The following is a 21,845-nucleotide window of genomic DNA, read 5'->3' as shown; positions in this document are numbered from 1 at the left end:
ATCCATTCCTAATATGTCTGTGAACTACAGCAGAGCAAATCACGCACTGTGAAACGCACTGGAAATACCAGATGGACTCGTCAGCAATAAATGCAATGGCCTTTGGCCCAGCTTGCAGTGAGGTGGCTGGATTTATCTGTTCCCTTTCCTGGCTGCCACCTCCTCATCTCCCCATCACTCAGCAGTCTCTTGGGGGCCTAAAGGCAACAGCACAATTCTCCATACACTGGAAGAGCTGCCTCCCTCCCAGTAGCTATACCAACATCCAGCCCCTTTATGGATGTCTGGCGTCTGTGCTTGTTCCATTAAACCTGTGTATCTGTCTATCATGCCTCATTACCTCAAAATGTACCAGGAGATGGCATGCCCTCAGGGCCCAGGCAGCTTCGTGCTTCACTGACATATCATTCGTTATGAACACCCAGTATCTATGGCGTAGCTATGGCAGAGGGCAGTCAAGCCTGGTAGCACCAATTCAGGCCAGCTATCGTATTACTGGTGAAAATCCCGAGGAAATGGCTTGGCTGCTTCCGATACACAGGACTGGAGTCCTTGGAGAGCTCTTTTCATTATGGAGATTAGCTCCAGCAATACCTTGCTGTCTCTATGGGGGACTGGGATCCTCAGGGACTTCGTCTCACAAGAGGCTACTGAAGAACTGTGAGGAACTCCTTAGTATTCACAGATATACTGAGGAAGCTCTTAGGGGCTAAACTATTTGGAGTCCCATTATGCTAGGTACCATATAGACATATAATAAATGTCATCCCTTGCCCCACCACTAAATAATTGGTCCAAGAAAAGACCATGAATAAAGTCCTGATCAGAAATGAGCCATAGCCCTGCTCCAGCAAACCACTTATTCATGACCCAACTTCAAGCACATGAGGATTTCCCTAATTAGCCTGGGACTAAATCATATGATTAAACATAAAAGTTTTGTTAAAACAGGATCTGTGCAAAGGACTGCTAACAAGCTTTAGCCGATCAAAAGCAAGTCTCATTGGACTGTGTGCTTCCATGTCTGAAAATCTTATGGGCATCTCCTTTTCTATGCTATTGCCACATGTAGGAACAGATTCCCATCCTGTCTGAGGCTGTGGCAAGGGCAGGGAAACATGTGCCAAGAGATGGGACACACATCATTATTGTGTTGAAGATCTGATACGACTAAAATCTGAAGCCACATCAACAAACTGCAGGTGTTTTCCTCTGAACGGACACACCAGAACTATAGGGAAGCATGTCCTTGGTCCAGTGCTTGTCTCAAGAAGTTAGCTTGACTGTACATTTTTGCCTTAGCAAGGCTGGGCCACAGCAGCTGGATCAAAAATCCCTGAGATGCTGGGAGCCAAGAAAAACAAAAGCACAAGCCCTAGCACAAGAGAATATCAGAGCATGATTTTTGGAAAATTCAGGAGTCAGAGTGAACCCTTTGTTGAAGTGCTGGCACAGCAGCCATGGTTATTTTCTTCTCATTTATTGTTTACACTGTAATTGGCCTTCAGCACCCCAGAGCAGGGTGGGGTGTTGTACAAGCACAGAAAACAAAGTGATGGTCACAGAGACTGGAAGGTCTGGGAATTCGTCATGCCATAAATTTACCCTTTGGAACCATTTCCAAGTTATCGGTACTCAGAGAAATCAGGTGACAGTGATGTGGCATTTTAACACTCAAACCCATTCTCTTCATTCAATCCCTGTCCTCCCCAACAATGACCATTTAGCTTAGAGAGAATTTTGTCTGCACTATGGGTGTTTATACACGTGGTCCGGGAGTGTGTGCGCGTCTGTGTGTGTGTTGGGGGGGGCATGCTTTAATTACAGCGGCTCTGAGAGCTGCTCTAATTAAAGCACCTGGAGCATCATATGTATCAGCGTCCCCGCGCTTCAAAATAGCATGCTGATACATGAGATGATTAGTCAAGTCTGCTCTGACTTGCTGCATTCATAGCACCTCAGAGCAGCCTCACTGCTTGTGGATAGGTGCCTTAAGTGGGGACAGGATCTGCTCTTGTACAACAATAGTATTTTGGGAGGGGAGGGTGGAGAACCATTCTGAGAAGTGATTCAGAGGCCTGTTAGTAATGGGCTGCTAAAAATAAATTAATTTAAAAATGAAGCTTCACAGGTCTGCATAATCCAATAGGCCTATTGATGTACAAGGTTAACATGGGATTGACACTGGTGGAGCAACAGCTAGCCTCCTTGTTATGGGGGGTGGTGCTCTTGGGTATATGTCAACTGATTTCAGGGGGCAACCAAATTGAAAAGAGGGATGGGAGCGAGGTTACAGGTTCAAAGCAAGTGCTGCAAGGAGGGATGCACAATTAGCACAATGTGGGCCTAAATTTAACAAGGATCTCTTCAGCCTGGGAAAAAAGCTGGAAATTTCATGACAGTTGTCATGTTTTCTGCTGCTTCCTGGCATCTGCAGAGAGTTAAGATGTGAGAAGGCACTGCCAGGACCTGATGGCATGGTCAGCCAACAGGCTGTTAATCTGAGACTGTAAAGAAGGAAGGCCTGTGGCTATGGTGCTGGGCTAGACCCCAGGAGTTTTGGATTCAGTTTCTGATTCTGCCCTAGACTCTCTGTGTGATTCTGGCAAGTCATATGATCACTCTGTGTTCAGATTTCCCCTTCTACGATGCAGTAGCAGTAAAGTATCCCTGCAGCACAGGAGCACTGGAAGGAAAAGTTAATTAATATAAGTGAGGTTTGGTAATAATATATCATGGTGATGAAGAGCATCGAGGTGGGTGGAATGTTTGGCCAGTAACTTGACCTTGGGGCAGGTCTGATGAGGATGATTTTTCTGTGGAAGAAGGCACAGTTGCACTTTTGACTCCTACTCATGCCATTTCAATTAGCTCAGCTGGAGAGACTCTCTTAATAGAAATTCTGTTGTTATTTTTTTTCCAGGATTCTTCATTAAGTGCTAGTCTATATGCAGTAGCTGCCAGGGCAGAATTAATACCATGACACCCTCCCCTGCCACTTTCTGATATTTTACTCCTTGCCCCAGCTGGAACTGGGAAGCACAGAGGGACAGGGAGGGAAGAGAAACAAGAAATGTTTTAATGCTTTTCCAAATCTCAAAAGCAAGCAAAACATACCGTTTATTTAAAACATTTCAGCTGTCCCTGCTTTAATGCAGGACAATCCTCAGAGGTCATCGGACACTGTACGAGAAGGAAGGTTGTAGATCCTAGCTCAGCTATGACTATGTTCCAGGAAGTGTCCCTGGGATTGCACTGTTCATGTGGCATTTTAAAGCATCGTGTCAAACCAAATAGTGTCTGAGTGACTCAGGGTCCAGTCATAATGCCTAGCAACGTGCTACGCTAATTTGATGAGTACTTTCTTGTGTCAGCACTCTAAATGGAACTAAACATCCGTGTCCCCTGAGACCAACAGCTAAGGCATACCACTCCAGTGTGATGCTGACTTCTGTGTTACTAGTAATCAGTTAATCAGTGCACATGTTCCTAATTAATGGCTTTAGTATGTAATCACCAGGGGATGAAGACAAAAATAAAAACAGTCAAGAGTAGCATGAAAGAGCTCCATGGATTGCATTTGTTATGAATGCTGTCTAGAGTGGCTGAACAATATGGGGCAATGAGGACACAGGTCCACTGGTGACTATTGGTGTAGAAGTCACTAGTCTAAAAGTAAAATGCCTGGCACTCTTGATCTATCTATCTGGTGATGGGGTGATAGGAACACCTCCACCAGAGTGTGTGAACCCCTCACCATCATCCCAAATGATCTTGCACACAAAACAGCCCTGATGGCTAGCTCCTTGGAAGAGGGACTGTCCTCTTGTTGCATATCTGGAAAAGCCTCTGGGTGCTACTGGAATACAAATTACTAGGAGGGAAATGCGACCAGCCACCTTTTTGGGAAATCATAACTTGCCCAAACTCCCCAGGGAATTAAATGCAGATCTCCCAAGTCCCACTTCAGTGGCAAAGCCGTAAGGATGGTCTTTCACTTCTAAATGGACTCTTTAGTGGTTTGCAGCACACTGGGACCATGTCCTACTTCGTTATTTTTATTCTCCTGATAAACTATCCCAGCTCCCTCAAAGCCACTGAATTAACATCTAAGTCAAACCTTTTAGTCTCCCTTGGACATACAGCGCTTGTCACGTCACCTTCTGCCTGTGAATTCTAAAGCGGGCCCGAGTCATATAAATAATGCAGCCCGCATATTGCTTTTGCAAAATTTGTTCCCAAAGAATAACTTACTCAGCTCTGTGATGATGGGGATCCTTTTATAATATAGCACTGATTGATTCTCCAATGTTCTCACTCTGCCAACTGCCTCTGCAGAAACAGTCAATAACAACACGGAGGGAGAAGAGAGAGAGGTAAAAAGAGGGGTGGGAGGAATGGTTCAGAGACTGACAAATGCAGTAAAGCACTTACCTGAGCCTAAAATAAAGTCACTGTCATGCAAAAAAAACCCCCAAAGCATTCCCTATATGGAGAAAGTTTCTTGCCTTGGTTTGCTTTTCTAAGGTGGCATTTTATTCACTCAGAGCTTCAAAGGATTAAAAAAGAAAAGCTCTCCTGGGAGCCGCTTATTGACATCATAACTAAAATATAATTACCCTCTGTGGAGCAGCGGTGCTGGTAATAGTGTTGTTAGGCACAAAGCCCCCAATAAGCCAATTTGCACTTGGAGGGTTTTTTCTTTTCCCTTCAAGGAGACTGTAAATAAACGGATGGGACATGCACAGCAAAAGTGAAGGGGAAAGCAATGGTCTTGTGTTTTGGAGCTCAACACATCTGCCTGGAAGCTAGCGGTTTAAAAGAGACCCACTAAAGCTACCTGGAGAACATGATCCTTTTGCAATACACCAACTGGGTGACTTGTACAAGGAAATGGCTCCAGTGTCCTTGTCCCCACTGTGGCAAGCTCCAGGAGGTTCCTAAAGGTTTAATGGCTGGGGGTTATGGATGAGGGTTTGAAGGGGTGATTTCTTGGCGAAATGCATGCCTGGGAATGGGACCTGACCCACAAAGTCACTTCCAGTCCTATGTGTCTAAGATTTATGCAAGTGTTAGTGGCAGGAGGGTCAGGTTGCTTTTTTTTCCAGGACAGTTGTCAGTCATGCCTCTATTTTCTGTATTTCTCTTCCCTGATTTGAATAGGTGCTGATTCTGTTTTGCTGCCTCATGTTCTATTCACCTATATAAATACCTTGCTGCTCATCACAATAGTATCTGAGGAACTGACTACTAAAGGGAGTGCTCGTCACCCAAGATATTATGCAGGGTAAAGGCTGCAGAATCCACACGATAGTAAAAGCTCTTTGCTTGGCAAAAGGTCCTCTTCAAAGTCAGAAAGAGGATGGTGGGAAATGGATCACATCCGTAATGGATCCTGTGCAAAGCGCCTGAACAATGAAGGATGACAATGAAAGAGGGATTCACTGGTAAAATGCAATGAGTCCTTTCTCTATGCAGATCTCAGATATCCCTAGATGGGCCACTATTGTGATCCACTGTGACAACACTTCTGTTCCAAGGGTTGGGGCGATGGGATTGCTAAAAAAACCCATTTGAAATGTGGGGCGTACAAACAACAGCTCAGAAAGCTCTTCCCAGGCATATTCTGGCATCTCAGAGCATCTGCCGAGGAGATTGACAGAATGCCTGAAAATGAATTATTGTCTTTATTCTGCCTTTCCCTGTACTGCAGTGGCTGATTTGAATGTCTGTCAGATCATTGCCTGGATACATTTTCCTTATGTCAATATTTTTGCTACAAAACAGTACACAGCACCGTACCTGAAATCTTACACACTGGCAGGGTGCTATTACAAAAGATTACTTAATTGTAGATTACTACTGTACATTTGAATTTCAGTAGCATATTAAGTTGTCAGACTTAATTACCGTTATATGTTTAGATTATGCCACAGATTATTTAGTTCAGTACCTAGGTTTGCCAACCTGTTTGCTCTGTGACATGACAGGGTGATAATTACAGCATTACTGGAAAACCTAAAATTTTCCATGGGAAATACTAGAAGTCCTTGGCATTGATGCTGACCCTAGTAAATGCTCATTCTTGTGGGTGTAAGTAATGTTTACCTCTGTGTGGGTCTGTTTTTCTCAAAGCTTTCTAATTCAGTACCCCTTGGGACAGGTAATGTGTGGAAGGAGTCTGGTAGGTTTGGATGGAAACTATATGAAATGCTCATAATGAAATCCCAAACTACAAGAAACGTGACCGATTCAGCTCTCGTTACAACTTCCAAATTCAGACCACGGTTGCTGCAACATTCAGCAGAGTTTCTGGGCCGTTTGGGGAAACCTAGGTCACATCAAAATAAAGATAAATGCATATGCTTTCCCGATGCTATGAATATGGAAAGACTAGCTTTCTCTACAGCTTCAAAAGTTTAGTAGTAGGACAAGGGATCCACAGGGTGGCTGAACATCAAGTCGGGTCACTGACTGGCCCATCTGGACTGGCAAATGCTGCACAAAGTTGAACGAGCTTTAACTATCTTTTCCTTTTCAATCACACTTATGTCTTAACAACCTTGATAAGTAGGTTTTTTTAAATGTTCCCCTTATGCACGAGTAGCTTTCAGGATGTTAAGCTGCAGGAAGCCTTTCAAAATCTATACTCTCTCCTATTGTCCCAGCTCAACAGTTCCTGCCAATCAGTCTTTTCCTACTCTTGCTCTCTAATATGTATCTGCATCATAGTAGGGAAAAAAATCTCTCTCAGTTATAGTTACCTGGATAGGAACCTCTAAAAGGTCTTGCACTTGAGGAAGGCTGCTATCCTAGTTTTTACAAGTAGAATAATTTGGGCTGCTTATAACATCTCATAGAATTGATTCAGTTTTTGTTATCATTGGTATTGTCTGTATGCCTCTTCCTAGACCCTATAAGCAGCTAAGCACTATCTGTACTAGGAAGAAGGAAGAAAGGGTTCAACTTGTGTAGCTGCACTAGTACAAGCCCAGACTGTCAATGGACTGCTCCAGTGTAAGACAAGACTTTTGTTGGTGCAATTTTCTCCAATAAGATGCCATACCAGGTTTCAGCATTACGAAGTGATTTGCATTAGGACAGAAAAAGCAAAAGCTCTTACAGGACAACAGCAGATGCGCTGGCTCCCCACCCCAGTAAATATGCCAATGGCTGCCCATATCACCTCCAGTCCTCCTAAGCCTTCCTGAAGAGAGAAACAAATGATGGGCGATATTTGGGGTTTGTAGCTACACAAGCAGAGATATAGCTATGCTAATACAATTTCCCCTAGGCTAGGCAAACACATAGGAAGAGGAGTGTACCTACCAAGGTCTAGCCAGGCTGGGGTTGTAGGGCTGGCCATGACACCCCTTGGGGACCACGCAACACTTGCCTTGCTCCAGCAATACAGTGCCTTCCCCTTCTCACTCATCTGCCATATGCCTTGATGCATGTGTTTGATTGAAAGGGGGGCTGTCTAAGGGTCCTGGAGCGACCCCCATTCTTCTAGCCACCAGCAGGTCCCTCCTGGACCCTGCTGGTCTGTTCTGCACCTCAGGCTAAGTGGGTCCTTTTGACTTGGCTCTGCACCCCGGAGGGCACCTGCAACCTTACTGGCTATTACATGGGCTCTGTCCTCTCCAGTACCCATGGCCATGCCTCTCAGAGTTACTGTACAATAAACTCCTGCCTCTGTCTTCTCAGCCTCTGCCCCTTTCCTCTGGCTGCAAGCCTCCAGGTCTGGCTCATAGATTTGGATCCAGCTATCAGCCCTGACAGTCATTAGTATCTCTGGGCCCCTGGCCCTGATCTTGCCCTTCTCTGGGCGCTGAACCCCCGGGCCCCGGTTCCACCCTTCTTGGACTGACCCCCTGGTCCTTCCTGGGACGCTAGGCCCCTGGCCCTGGTTCTCACCTCTCTAGGCTGTGAGCCCCTGGCCCCAGTCCTATCCTTCTCAAGCTGGACCTCTTGGACTGGTCTGGCTTTCACCCTTGTTAGGCTTCAGCCACTTTCTCCTAGCTTCAGTGCTCTGGCTAAGCCTGTTCTGTGCCTTGATCCCCTAGCAGGGCTCAAAAAATTCCCGTGCCCCAGGCACTATCGGGACATCTGTCTTCCCCCAATAGTTCCAAACCCAAACCAAACTAAAACCAAAATTAAAACTAAAAGCAAAAACTTAAGCACTCTGGCTATAACTAAACCTCTAGCCTCCTGGCTATATACCAAAACTCCTACCCAGCCATGAGCCTTAGTCCACCGCTAGCCCTCAGCCCCTTCACTTGCTGTCTTCAAGCATAGCATGCTCACAGCCCCTCTCTCAGCAACAGGCATCCCTCCTTAAACTCCAAAACCAGACTGACTGCCGTAGCCGTGGCCCTGATCTCTCCCAGACCCTGCCCCTTTCCAGTAGGGCAACTCCACAGGGCTGACCAGTGGTGCCCTGTAATTAGGCTTACCAACTGGTCTCCATAGCAGCCTACCTGTAGCAGTGCCTTTTCTCCCCCACAGGACTCCAGCCTACAGTCCTACTGCAGAGCAGCTAGCACTGCCATAGGCTTCCTACTGCTCACGTGGGCATTGTCCTATTGTCAGCACCTTACTTCCCCGGGCCAGCTTGCCTGCAGTTTCTCCCTTGCAGTCTTCCCCCACCTGGGTCTCTCCCTGGGCTCTTTCTCCCGTAAAGTAAGAGAGAGCCTTGGTTTTGCATAGGTCTCGTCTCTATTATATTGCTTCTACCTACTTCTTGACGGATCATCCCCTAAGGGGATAGACAAGTGATCCCTTTTGTATCTGGACCAGCTGTTCACCTCAGCAGGTCCCTTAGCTGCTGGCAGGTATCAGTTTTCACCTGGAAGTAGTCCCATCCACTGGAATCACCCGAGACAACCTTAGTAGGGGGGGCATGACATAACATTAGTGCAGGAAGAGACTTGAACCCTTCCAGTGCTGTAGTCCATGCTCCCACTGGAAGAGTGCCAGTAGAGAAAGACCAGATGAATCAAAACCTGTACTTGATGTCAGATTTGCAAAAGTAGGCAAATGGATGCCTAATGGGCTTGTAAACATTCCTAAGCAGCTTGGCTACCAAACTCCCATTGAAATGAATGAGGATTAGGCATCTAACTTGCTTTGCACGTTGTGAAAATACCATTAAGTGTTCAGTCTTTAGGTGCCTAGAAACCTTTGAAAATCTGGTCCTTAGGTAGTCCTGTAGACAGCACTAAGGTATTCATAGGAACAGGAGTTTCTAACTGAGGACAGCTGGCCATTTTGGTTTCTCTGCATATGGTTACAGAAAAAAAAAAATCAAAAGAAGAAAAAGTTACAAACACCTTTCAACAGTGTTGCCTGCCTTTAGCCACAGAAGCCTTTTATGAGTCATGACTTTTTTTTAGATGGACTTCTGTAAAATAATCAAGAGGGCTCTAGTGGTCAAAGCAGCATGGAGCCTAGTTCCCCTCTTATCACCTTCATCCATAACCTAGGGGCTAACCATGTCACTTCTCCATTCCCTAACACCATCTGCAAAAGAGCGTAATAGTCATTTCCTACCTCCCTGGGGCCCCTGGCTGTAAAATCCCTTGAGAACTTCACAGGATAGTTTCCACAAGTGAGTAAATATGGCCTCAGTCTTGCAACTCAATCCATAGGGACCACCTGCTACATGAAATCTTGGCCTTATGCATCTAAATAATTACAGCAGCAAGGAAGAAAATTGGCTGGGTATTTTAACAATACATCTAATGATCCTAGAAAGGAAAGATAGCTAATTTTTACACAGCAAGTGAATCACTAACAGATTTAATGGCTGGTTTGGGGAGAAAAAGAAGCTAGCTAGTGTCTTAGGCTTATTTCGTAAATGCATCTTCATTTATTGATGATAATATCCTGTAAGTGAATACTGCATTTCTGTCTCCAGAAAACACTGTAAATCTGAGGAATGGCCTTAATTGAGTAGCCAAAGATTTATTATATTGGGATTGTAGTCACTTTACAGATCCAGAACTCAGTAAAAATAGAGTTAGACAATAGGTGCCTTGTAAATATCTAAGAGTGAGATATGTAAAATAGATACAAATTGGGTTTTGGTTTGGGAGTACAGCAGTCAGGCAGAAAGTCAATGCCGTTCGAGTACACGGTGACGGAATCGCTCTCCTCTTATTTAAATCACTTCTAGGAATAACCAATCAAAGTAACAGGCAATAACAACAAGAATAGCTTACATTTCCATAGTACCCATCATTGAAAGATCTGGAAGCAAAAGGCAGTCTTTAACCGATTTGGCTTCATAATCAGCCTGACAGATAATGGTTATTACGAAGTTATACACTGGGAGACAGAATGGCCATGGTTACTGCCCAAAGGTACAAAAAGGCTTAGACCTAAATTCTAAGACCCCCCAGCTCAATCCCTCTGCCTCTTCCCCAAATGCAGGGATCAAACCCCGGAGCCCTGATTCTCCATGCCTGGCTCTTAACTGCCGGACCATCCTTTCCCACCCCCCTCTCTGAAGCCTGAACTAAATCCAATGAGTCATGGCTTCTAATCAGCCCTACTTTAACCAGTAGACAAGCTTCTTTCAGAGCAGAAATAGAACTGAGATCTTTGTCCTTCACTTCTCTGCTCTAGTAACTGCACTGCACCACTTCCTTTTAGTATTGGAGGCTGGGGCAGTGATCCATTTCTTCTTGATGTTCTTCACGATGGGCTTGTTGCTCTCATTCTGGGACAGAGCCTTCACTGAGCATTTCCACTGCCTGTGAATAAAATTTTACCCTGTCCCTCTTGGTCACTTTCTTGGGTGATGCGTGTGTTGCCACATACCCCATTTCTGACACGTTATCTCATCGTTTGTCCATCTCTCAAGGAAATTCATGGAAAAAATGTGCATTTAAGAAAGGACAGACCAAGACCGGGAAAAAGAAAATCTGGTCCATTCCTAGTTCTGCCCATGACATGCTGTGCAACCACTGACAAGTCACTCAACCTCTCTGGGTACATCTACAAGATTCAACGTCAGAGCATGCGCCAACTCTGAATAGCCTGGTATGTCCACACAGAAAAGTGCAGTGCTATGCAGACATAAGGCCCTGGGACAAATATAGATACACTTGCATGGCTTTTTCAGCTAATTAGCTCCTGGGAAGCAGAACTACAACGCCTTGACAGAATACTGCACCAATATATCTATTCTGCTTCTAGTTCAAGATAAAGTTGTGCCTCAGTTTACCCAGGTGCAAGACACTGATAAAATCCACATGCCAGGGAGAAGTCATTAATATTTCTTAAGGGTTCTGAGATTGTTCTGATGAAAGGAACTAGAGATAACAGGTCAGACTGTATCTTGAATCTGCCCTGTTGGAGTAGGATGGGAGAAGATTGGTCACTTCCTTTTCCATTTCCTCTGCTGATGCTGCCCGGAAGGACTCTTATCACAAATCTGAGTGACACCTGCAAAAACGTGAAGATGATCCAAGTACTGATGGATAGGAAAGAATAATCTTTCTCTTGTAGATCTGTGAATGACTCCATCTGTCTCCATACGCATGTATAAAAATCTATGTACAGCATCTATGTTTGTCATTACAGATGAAAATATACGGATAATATACACATACATTATCTATATCCATCTCCGCTGACCCAAGATCAATATGTAGATCTACATCTATATATCTTTATATACATGTATAATAGATAAATCAATGAGAGCATTCTACTATTTCCATTCCATGAACCCCTTCCTTCAATATTCCTGACTATTCACTTCTTACCTCTTTTATAATCCAATATTGATATTATTCTGTCATATTATTTTTAAAAATCTTGTCTCTGCCTTACTCTAATCTTTTCTTCGGCATAGCCATTGTTTTAAAAGCCTTGTGAATGATAATAAAGTATGGGCAAAACACTTAGGAGAGCCATCTATTTCTCAGCCCGTGTTCAGTTAATTAATACTTTTCCATTCCCGAGAGGAGGACAAATCTTGGCTCCTTTGCCAAATTAAGGGAGCAAGAGATGCAATAAATATTCTGCTGGACCAGAGTTGTTTTGCTTCTGTGGCAATTCTGTGCTACAACCTCTGCGTAGCTGGAAGTAGCAGTGCCCACCCTCCCAACCCTTACGGGCAAACATAAAAAATTATTTTTAGTGTTGAAGGTTACAGAGGGTGCAATACAGCTGCCATTGAATGCTACCCTTTAGTTTGCAAACAAAACTGGTGTTAGTGAAGCTTCTTCAGCAGTAATAATGAAAGCCCCCACTGCCCCCATCCCACAGTGGCAGAAGCCCCAAGTGTTGCACAGAGTTTACAGGAGCTACTGGTATATTTACTTTTGGGAGGGACAGAGCAAGGACCAGAATAGTGATGAATGATGGGGCAATGTCCAGAGGTCAGAAAACAGTGGGAAGAGAAAGCAAGTGAGAGGGAGAGAGGGCACCGCCTAGTCTGCATGATATTTTTCAAATGGCCTCAGCTGTGCGTCTCTTTAGTGTAGTCCAGTCACTTTAGGACTCCTAGATCAACCGTGTCCTATCTCACCGGTTAGATGAATGCCAGTCTGAACTACAATCATCATGGATGAGGCAGGGGAATATTTTAGCCATTCATTCAAAACCTAAGGCTATTTCTGGTTTGTTCTCTACAAAGTTTTAACCAGAAATAAACTAAATTTTTCCTCTCCCAATGCTGCTGCTACAGAGACGAATCTGAAGTCATTTTAAATTTCCCATGCTTTATCACACCAAGAGACTCATCTACATAACTAAGAAGCTTTTACCTTCAGAGACTGTGCTGCACTTAAACTGCATGGCTCGAATGTTAAGTGTGGCCAGGATGCTTTCTGTGTCCACCAGGATTGGACTACTAGATGACTTGGAGCTATAGGACAGGATAGCACACATGGCGCAGTGCCTTATGTTAACAGACTTCAGGTCAGCACAGGAAAGAGCACTACCCTGGAAAAGAGTACAGGTTAGCTTACTAGGGGTAGGAGAGTCCAAGCAGAGTGAATGACAGGGCTCTCAAGTCTGGCTTCAGAGGAACAAACATTTTGGAAACATCTCCTAAGTTTCTTTAATCAATTTAAAGTTGAGAAGCAGAGAAGAGGAAAAAAAAACCCCAAGCTTTGAACTTCTCTTGCAAAATTTATGGTGAGAGAGCAGTCTCTTGACACAACTGCAGGAAACCAAAGCATGCAGATGTGCCTCCGAATGAAACCAAACTTTGGAGAAATTAATTTGGGGGCTGAGAATCAAGATCAAAGCAAAGAACCAATTCAGTCTCTGCTGAAGAATGGATTCATCCATCCCTGATCAGAATACAGGAGTTGCAGAAGGGATCTCCCCCGGAGGAAACAAATCCCCATCCACATACTAACATTCCACAGTGCTGCTCATTGTTAAACATATTCAGGTTTAAAAATGGTGTGTGTAAAAGGAGTGAAAGAGGGAAACGATTGAAGAGAAAAATTCCTACCTGGTACAACCACAGCTTTGGGAAATTCTGGATAAATCCCCATTCTCTTTTCAGGTACTCCAGAGACCCGACAAAGACGATGTCTCTCAGCTCCTCGTAAGTGAAGTTGCTAGCTCGTAAAGGCATCACAAAGTCCCGCAAACCAATGAGTGTTGTGTTGGCATCCCCAAAGACACATACCACAATATGATCATGCAGGTCTGAGGTGGCTTCTTTCTTTGGATTCTAAATTAAAGCAGAACAGGTTGGGTTTGTTTGTTTTTTTTTAATGTTAGGGAGAAGTGGAACATTTCCCTAATGTGTAACATCCCTGGGCTAGAATTAAACTGTCTATTAAATGAAGCCACTGGAATCCAAACTCATTCCATTTAAGTGCCGATGTCTCAAACACTGCCTGGCAGAGTAGTGGTTCAACTCCCAGAAGCATTTTCCAAACTCTTCAATCACCTGACACGTACAAAGCAACCACCAGGGAGTGTTGTGTATATGAGTCTGTGAGGTGAGCCCCTGTAACAAGGTTGAGGAGATGTGCATGGACATAAGAAAGACAAGGACACATTCTTTAAGGAGTGACAGTTCACATTAGTGTTGTGGTCACAAACCCTTTCCTCCATCCCATATTGCCCTCAGCACATATGTAAGATGCGAGTTCAACTCTGTGTACGTGCAGCAAATGTTATGAAGCTTGCAACTTCTGTTCAGCAAACAGAAAGTGATTGCTTTCAACAAGTGAGCATTTCCCACGTGCAGAACTGAATCTGTTCCTCTTTGAGGCCTAGACTGAACCTCTGGATTTTAAAGACAGAGAGATGGTGGATTTAAATCTCTGATCATCTTGTTCTAAAGCACAGTGAAGTGTTGCCAACATGGAGCATAACCCAGCTGAACATCTCTGATTACTCCAGAAGAGGGCAATGAGGCACTTGCATGCTAATCAATTTGCTATTTGCATTGGTTCATATTTACTCAATAGTATACTTTTTCTTGTTTTCAGCACTGGGGCCTACTGAGCTGGGCAAGGCACAAATGCACAAGGAAACAGAGTTAGTCATTGACTCAAGGACTATGCTGTCTAATTTAAATTGCAAGGAGCAGGAGAAAGGCAGAGCATGTGGCAGGCCAGTAGGGAGTGCTCCTGTGCTGAGCCACCCACCTCACTGAACCCGACCACCTTCCAGGCTCCGAGTGCCTCCCCTGGGGGTGCCTCAGGTCTAGTCGACCCCCTTCCTGGAGCACACCCGCTAGCCTGGGGGTAATGCCACCACCACCCAGCATCTGGAGTGATCCCAGCTCTGAGGCCCCTGGGAAACACAGACCTAGTAGCCCCTGAGGGCACTCGACCCACTTTAAGAACTTGGGGTGCTTCCTTCAGCCTGAAGCACAAATAGTGGTCTCCCTTAGTCAGCCAAATCAAGGGGACCCCAAGGCATTATCTAGACCCACTCCCAACAAGTCTCCCACGTTAGGTACAAAGAAGAACTTTATTGCTTACAAGGAGTAGGTTTGGAATAGGGTACAGGGTAGAGCAATATCAAAGAAATCCCATGGAGCAAACAGCGTGGCTGGGTAGGCTTTGATCACGCATCTGAGTTACTGTAAGCTATAGATCTAGTTAGATCTCAGGTAGCTTACTCATGAGTATCATCCAGCAGCAGGTGGAGGTTCCCTCTGGAGGCAGGCAGTTCATTGATCATGAGTTTCAAGAGAGCAAGTTTCAGATGGTCCAGCTTCTCTCTCTGAGTTTTTTTCATCATGGCTACTGCCACTCCTCCTGGGCAGTCCTTAACTTCTGTAGACCTTATCACCTCATTTACCTGGTCCAATGGAGACCAGCACCTGTTGGCTGCCAGCCAACCTATTTGAAAGGCATCACTGGTTGCTGGGTAGACTGGCTGAGTGGCCCCATCAGGTTGGCATTGCTTAGAACAATAGGGAACATAAGCCCCTCACCCAGGTATGTGATGCCAGTCATGTAGGCAGAGGGAGCAGGTTTCCCTCCTCCCTCAGGAACATATCCAACTCAGGTTACCTAAAGAAATGGGATGTCTGCCCTCTGCAGGGACCATGTTAACCAAATTGTCACAGAGTAGACTTTTTGGGGAGAGAGAGAGCAATCATGCTATGGAATTTTTCTTCTTTTCTGACCCAAGGCAGACGTTGATTTTGCATTTCTGGGCGTGTGATGTCATGTTTCCTTGCGACATAAAGGACAATTACCTGCTTCATCCCACCTGCGTGGCAAGATGCTCTGTAATAAAATGTTACTTAAGGAGACTTACATGATTGGTATGTGGCTTTGGTTCACATTAGCCAATCAGTGAAAAGTACATGGTGTGCGTACACATTAGCCAATCAAGAACTGTCAAATTAGTAAGTCCTTGCAATATTCTTTCCCCAACGGATTTTCTTCCAAGAGAAACAAAAGCCTGTCAGGGAAACTATCCTGATGAGAGATTAGAATCATAACCAAATTAAATGATCCTCTCTAACTAATTAGATTAGTTTAAATTGAATAATGAAACCTTTAGCTGTATTTAATGTAACAGGCCTTAAGTCCAGCAAGTAGTCTGCTGGATGGAACTAAACAATTAAAAACACAATCTATTTTATAGTGTTTTTATTGGAACAATTGGAAAAATGATTACTGCTAGAACCTGCAGATGGCAACATAGAATTGCTAGATTGCTAATAATAAGTGAGCAGCAGGGAAAAGGTGAACCATTTTGGAGAAACTAAGTGTTGACTTGAATCAATAGAGCTAAGACCTGGAACATTTGGCATTTTTCATTTTTTCTTTCTTTTTGTAACACTATGTTCTTGACCAAGACAGGAAGCTGCAATACCAGGAAGGAAGCTATTCTTACAATGGCAGTCCACCTCTGTGTAGAGCACCAAGAAAGGACCTAGATACTGCTTAACTTTCGCTTGAGCCCTCACAACAGTAGAGCATAGATCTGCTGCTAACCCTCTGCACAGAGATGAATTTCACCCAAAGTCTAGAAGCTGTATTTGAATCTGACTGCAGCAGGACACAGATTATATGTATGTCAGGTAGAAGAGCAAAACCCTCTGGATCATATCAAATACAGCAGAATTTTCTATTTATGAGACAGGTACCATAGCATCTCTCTGGGTAGAAATTCCACATTTCAAAAGAGAAAAAGTATCTCTAGAGACATACTATTGACCCCCAGACCAGAATGGTAGCAGTGAGCTAGCAATGCTACTGGAGTTGAGAGAGGCTATGAAAGCAAGAAAACAGAGAAATAATGGGCAACTTCAATTATATGCATATAGACTGGGTCAACCTAGTATCAGGCCAGGATGCAGAGACCAAATTTCTTGAGGTTATAAAAGACTGCTTTCTGGAGCAATTAGTCCTGGACCTACAAAAGGAAAGGGCATGCTTGACCTAGTCCTAAGTAGCACACGATGTGGTGCAAAGGGTAAGCCTTACCCTCAGTGAGACTTCCCTCATTTTCCAGAGAGAAGTAGTCCAGTTAGAGGAGCCCAGAGATTACACATTTCTGCAACAGATTCACACCTCCAATAATGAATATAATCTCCCCCCCACCCCCAAAGCTAACAAGAAGTATTAAATAAGGGACAACATTTTCAAAAGTACTTCATCTAGAAATCTAAGCTCTAGTTTCAAACCCAGCTCTGGATCAGACCTAAAGGTACAAACCAAACTCCCATGTCAAAATCTCAGTATCAGTCTACATGCATCTAAATCCATTAACAATTTGCTCCTACACTTTTAATTCCAGGATTTGGGGTTCTAAATCACTTTTGAAGACACAATTTAGCCTCTTAAGCCATTTAAGGCATTGCCAGCACAGGGTGTTGTTGTAAAATAAACTGGGATACGAATTTAAAGTGCAGAAATGACTGTACCCGAATTCTTGGTGAGGACACCACTGTTACCCCCTCTTCGTGCTTTGTACAGTTTGGCTTAATCTGCTTCCAAAGTGGATTAGGCTGGATTATGCAAAAGTCCTCAATACAGATGCTGAGTAGGTAAATAGGGAGTTAGTGCACAGTTGCCATTCCAACCTATTCCCTTGTGCAGGCAAGCCCTTAAATGCTTCCAAAATGCTACCCTGAGCTGAGCTTCCAGCTCCTTGGGATATTTGCCCATTTCTAATGAGGAAGCTGTTTGGAGGTTGCTGGGTGATACTGTCCTCTTGCTTGCTCAGAAGGAAGATGCTGCATTTCAAGCTGCATGAAACCCAACCTGCTGCCTGTCTCCCAGCTGGTAGAACAGCGTGAAACCTTCTGTACTTTTGATGAGAACTTTGATCACCTCAGTGCAAGATTTGGTTGCCTCCTCTCAGCTCTATGGCAGCTCAGAGTACAGCCTGACATTCTGGGTAGGATTTTGTCCCTATAAAACTGGTAACTAAATAAACATTTCTAAATAAATAATTTATTTATTATGACTAAACTAAAACCGTTAAGTATTCCCCAACCTGATAAAATCCAAATGCAGGGAACCTTAAATTCTGTGGCTGATGCATTTTAAAAACAAAATACATGAAAAATTGGTCTCTCTCTTCCTATCTGCCAGGTTTCTCAAGTGTGATAGGTGTCCTGATCATTCTGGGTGCGTAGGACAGGCTTTACTGCAGAGATCTTCTTGTTAGATGCCTCTTAGAGATATAGTATGGGCAGCACCTTCTCCGTCTGCTCCCAGAGTACCACTAAGAGCTCAAGAGGGTAAGAAGGTGGTGAAGCCAACAATCAGTTGCCATAGCTGCCCTTGTTAACCATGAACAACTCCTCATTTAATCTTTCTGAGCATCTCATCACCATCTTGAAGACAGGTGAAAGGATACTCTCTGTGCCCGACTTCTCTATTTTGATTACATCCTCTTCAATGTAGGGACCACCTCTTACCACATCTAGGTCCAGTACCTAGCTTGATGCGTCTTGGTTGGGGCCTTCTGATAGTGTGGTCATACAAATAGCAGTGAAGGTGATGCAACCTGTATATATGTCCCCAGGTCTGGGATTGCTTTGAAACTAGATGTCTATATGGCCTTAGGAGAATAAGCATGATAAGCACACAGTGCAGGTGTGAATGTTTCCTTAGTACTCAGCGCACAATGGTTTCCAGTTCCTGAAGACAGGCAAAGCCCTTCAATTTTTACAACACAGTATCTGAAAACAGTAGTATACAGCAAAGCTGATGACATTACACTTACCAGGATGGCTTTTTCCAAAGACACAGCATGGCACCAATGAAACATTCCTGTTGAATCAAGCATGGCATCACTATTCTTGTCCCCCATGACATCTGATGCGCTAAAGAGATAGAGCAATCGATTGGCTAGGTCATGTCTGCACAGCAATGGCAGCAACAATACATCCAGCTTGAAATAATCTTGGCACTGGTTTGCAGGAAAACCTCTTTGTCCAAGTCATAGCTGTCATGTCCCACAGTGGCACATAAGATCAGACAGAGTACCTGGCATGCTGTATGGGATGTGTCTATACTCACCTGCCTCTACCAGGAGACAGCAGCTCCCAATGGCCAGACGCCAGAGCATGTACACATGCATACACTTCTGGAGGCTCTGTGCGGCTCCACTGCAGCAGCTAGGCATACAGAGCACAAAGTGCAGCCTGTGGAAGGGACCACAGCTGTCACCAGAAGGCGTGTGAATGTTTACAAGGTCCTTCTGCCGGCTGCTGGATGGTTTGTCCATGACCGAGGAGCTTTGAAGTTAGAAGCACTCACAGTTTTGCCCAGACTTGAATTCTGCTAGCAAAACTTTGTAGTGCAGGCTGAGCCATGCCATAGTCTTACTTTGTCCCTGCTAGCAGGTGGCTGCAGTGAGGATGTGGTAATACAGAGAACAAAAGTGGGGCTGTTAATACTGCACAGAACCAGAGAAATACAAGAAAAAAGTATTCTGCAAATTATTTCTTTGATTTCTTAGGTTGTTTCACTTGGATGGTGTTTGTGGTTATTTGGGGCTGATTTCCCATGACCATTCTAACCAATGGGCTCCTCAGTAGTGATGTTCTTCAACAGAGTAACCCTGGTTTAGCCTAAAAACAACTAAAAAAACCCCAACCTTTGAATCTGTAGGCTTTGGATTCAGTCTGTGTTGCAGAATATTCATAAAAAACAAATTCTGAATCTCTGCTCCTACTTCTCAGGGTTAAACTCATCCAGACACAGACCAGAAACCAGACCATATGACGGATGCTACCTCTCTAAGCTCAAACAGAATTAATAACAAAGTCTAAAGCTGTCCACCCTAGAAAAGGTTGCCTTGTTCTTTTAAATGAGCAAGTTTCCAGGTTTTATAAATGCTCACCTATCACAAGACCAACACAGACTATCAGAGCTGCAATGGGTCTATTAATGCTACTAAGCAAAGCAGCAATGACTAGTGTTCCCTAAGTAGGTCTTCAGCCTTCTCTGTGATGCACTCCAGACATTAAAACACGTGCTGGGCTTACTTTTAATCAGAAATCAGGCAAAACAGCAGTGCCCTTACCCTGCCCTTCCACCACTAGTCCAAGGTTAAGGAACACAGGACTTGACAGACTAGGTCAGATAACCCATGAAATCTGACTGCCATGGCAGCTGTCTCTTACAGACTGGCTTAAACATCGAGGCACAACATTTTATGTCCCTACCAAAATTTGTTAATCGCGGTTTCCTGTGATTTCAGACACTCTTGCTAGCCCTTTCAATTCCCACTCCTTCGCAGAATCCTGCGGGTTTTGGTCTCCATCGCATCCAGTGGCTGCGAGTTCTGCAGACTAATTGCATTTTGCATGAGAAAGAATTCCCTTTAACCACTGTAAAATAGTCCACCCTTCAGTGTAATTGGGTTTCTCTTTGTCTCAGACACTAAACTGCCTCTCTAGACTGTAGTGTCCACAGTAATTGATATATAGAGAGGAATAAATGAACCTGTGCCCTTTTAAATCTCTCCCATTTATCCAGGCAGCCTGATGCCAAATGTAGATGGGTTGTGTCCATTAACTATGTGACTCCTCCCCAGCACTCAAGGCCTCCTCCTTCCTGCCCAGATAATGAATCTCAGCCAGTGATTAAATGGTATGTTGGCAAGTTGGAGATGATCTTCTCAGAAGCTCTTTTAACTTGACTCAGCTCTACAAATCAATCAGTGTATACTTCCCTATCATAATAAAACTACCATCTATATACGCCAGCTGTCATGAATGCCATCTCTCTTCATTCTAATATTATAGGAATATATATATGCCTTACAGGAAACACCTGCGAGTCCTAAAATGAAAAAAAGGACTGTGAGAAACTCACTTCATCATAAAAGCATCCACCTGATGTCCTTGCCAAGGCAAAGCAGGGTCTGATTTAGCTCACTGTTCTTTAACTGAGGTTTTGTTCTGCAATACGTTCTGAAAATGACACGATCCTTACAGAAATCCTCTTCCCTTGGGAAAGTAATAGATCACTTCTCACCCAAAATTTGGGTGCTTTAAAGTAGGAAATGGTACATTTGTGGTGCACAGACATATCAGGTCTACCTATCAAAACAGTCCTTGGCCACACTTTACGGAGATTGTCAGTCACAACTTAGGCCAAGATCGTCAAAAGAATGGCCACCCTGGATGCTGAGCTGTTTTGAAAAATCAGGCATTAAATGCCTGAAAAAGAACTGCTGGGTACTTAGCACTTCTGAAAAGTTAATTTTGGAAAGGGAACTTTTTGAAAGCCCAGCCCCAAATATAGCTGAAAGTTTGAAAATTTGGCTTCATAGACGTGAGCATGCAACTCACTGGTGCAAAGGAGGAAGAAGGGCCCTTTGTGCCCAAAAGCCTAATAGCCTTCCCAATTATACAGTTAGTCCGATAAAGATATCTAAGCACCAACCCCCCCCCCCCCCCCCCCAAAAAAAAAGCAAACAAAAACAAAAAAACCCTTGCTTCCCCCACTGGTAGTGTCCCTTTTATTTCCAACTAACAGAATCAATTATAGCTGCCACTACAAGCCTTGGTCCTCTTGTTTAACTGTAGAGATGCTCATGAGTTTACCTGTAAATGGTCCCTGTTTAAACTAATTTGTTGACCAAGATGACAGCAATCACAGGTATGCTAGAGTGGAAATGACAGAGAACTATGCCATGATAGTGAAATTAATTTTTTTTTGGCATAAGCTCACAGTCATAATGTAACATAAACCCATCAGTCCTGTCTTATTGAATTGTGGGTAGGTATCATAGCTCTGAGCTACGCTAGAAGACAGTTAGACAGATCCATAAGGTTTCAAACTTTGTATGCGGACTAGGAGTGATTAACAGTTGTCTATAGCATTACAAGACAGGAGCAGAAGCCCTTTTATCATATCTTCAGCTGCCAACAA

General features: G+C 44.0%; 1 protein-coding gene across 1 annotated transcript in view; it reads right to left on the bottom strand.

Moving 5' to 3' along the window:
• LOC102375383 (potassium channel subfamily U member 1) overlaps positions 1–21,845 on the bottom strand; it is a 69,657-nt gene that overhangs the window by 9,437 nt on the left and 38,375 nt on the right. The window contains 4 exon segments of the mRNA XM_025210364.1: positions 4,255–4,332; positions 12,780–12,957; positions 13,478–13,702; positions 18,685–18,784. Of these exon segments, the coding sequence (XP_025066149.1) occupies positions 4,255–4,332; positions 12,780–12,957; positions 13,478–13,702; positions 18,685–18,784 (581 nt within the window).

This window comes from Alligator sinensis, unplaced genomic scaffold (genome assembly GCF_000455745.1).
Source record: "Alligator sinensis unplaced genomic scaffold, ASM45574v1 scaffold722_1, whole genome shotgun sequence".
Classification (NCBI taxonomy): Eukaryota; Metazoa; Chordata; order Crocodylia; family Alligatoridae; genus Alligator; species Alligator sinensis.
This window is presented reverse-complemented; position numbering and strand designations above follow the sequence as displayed.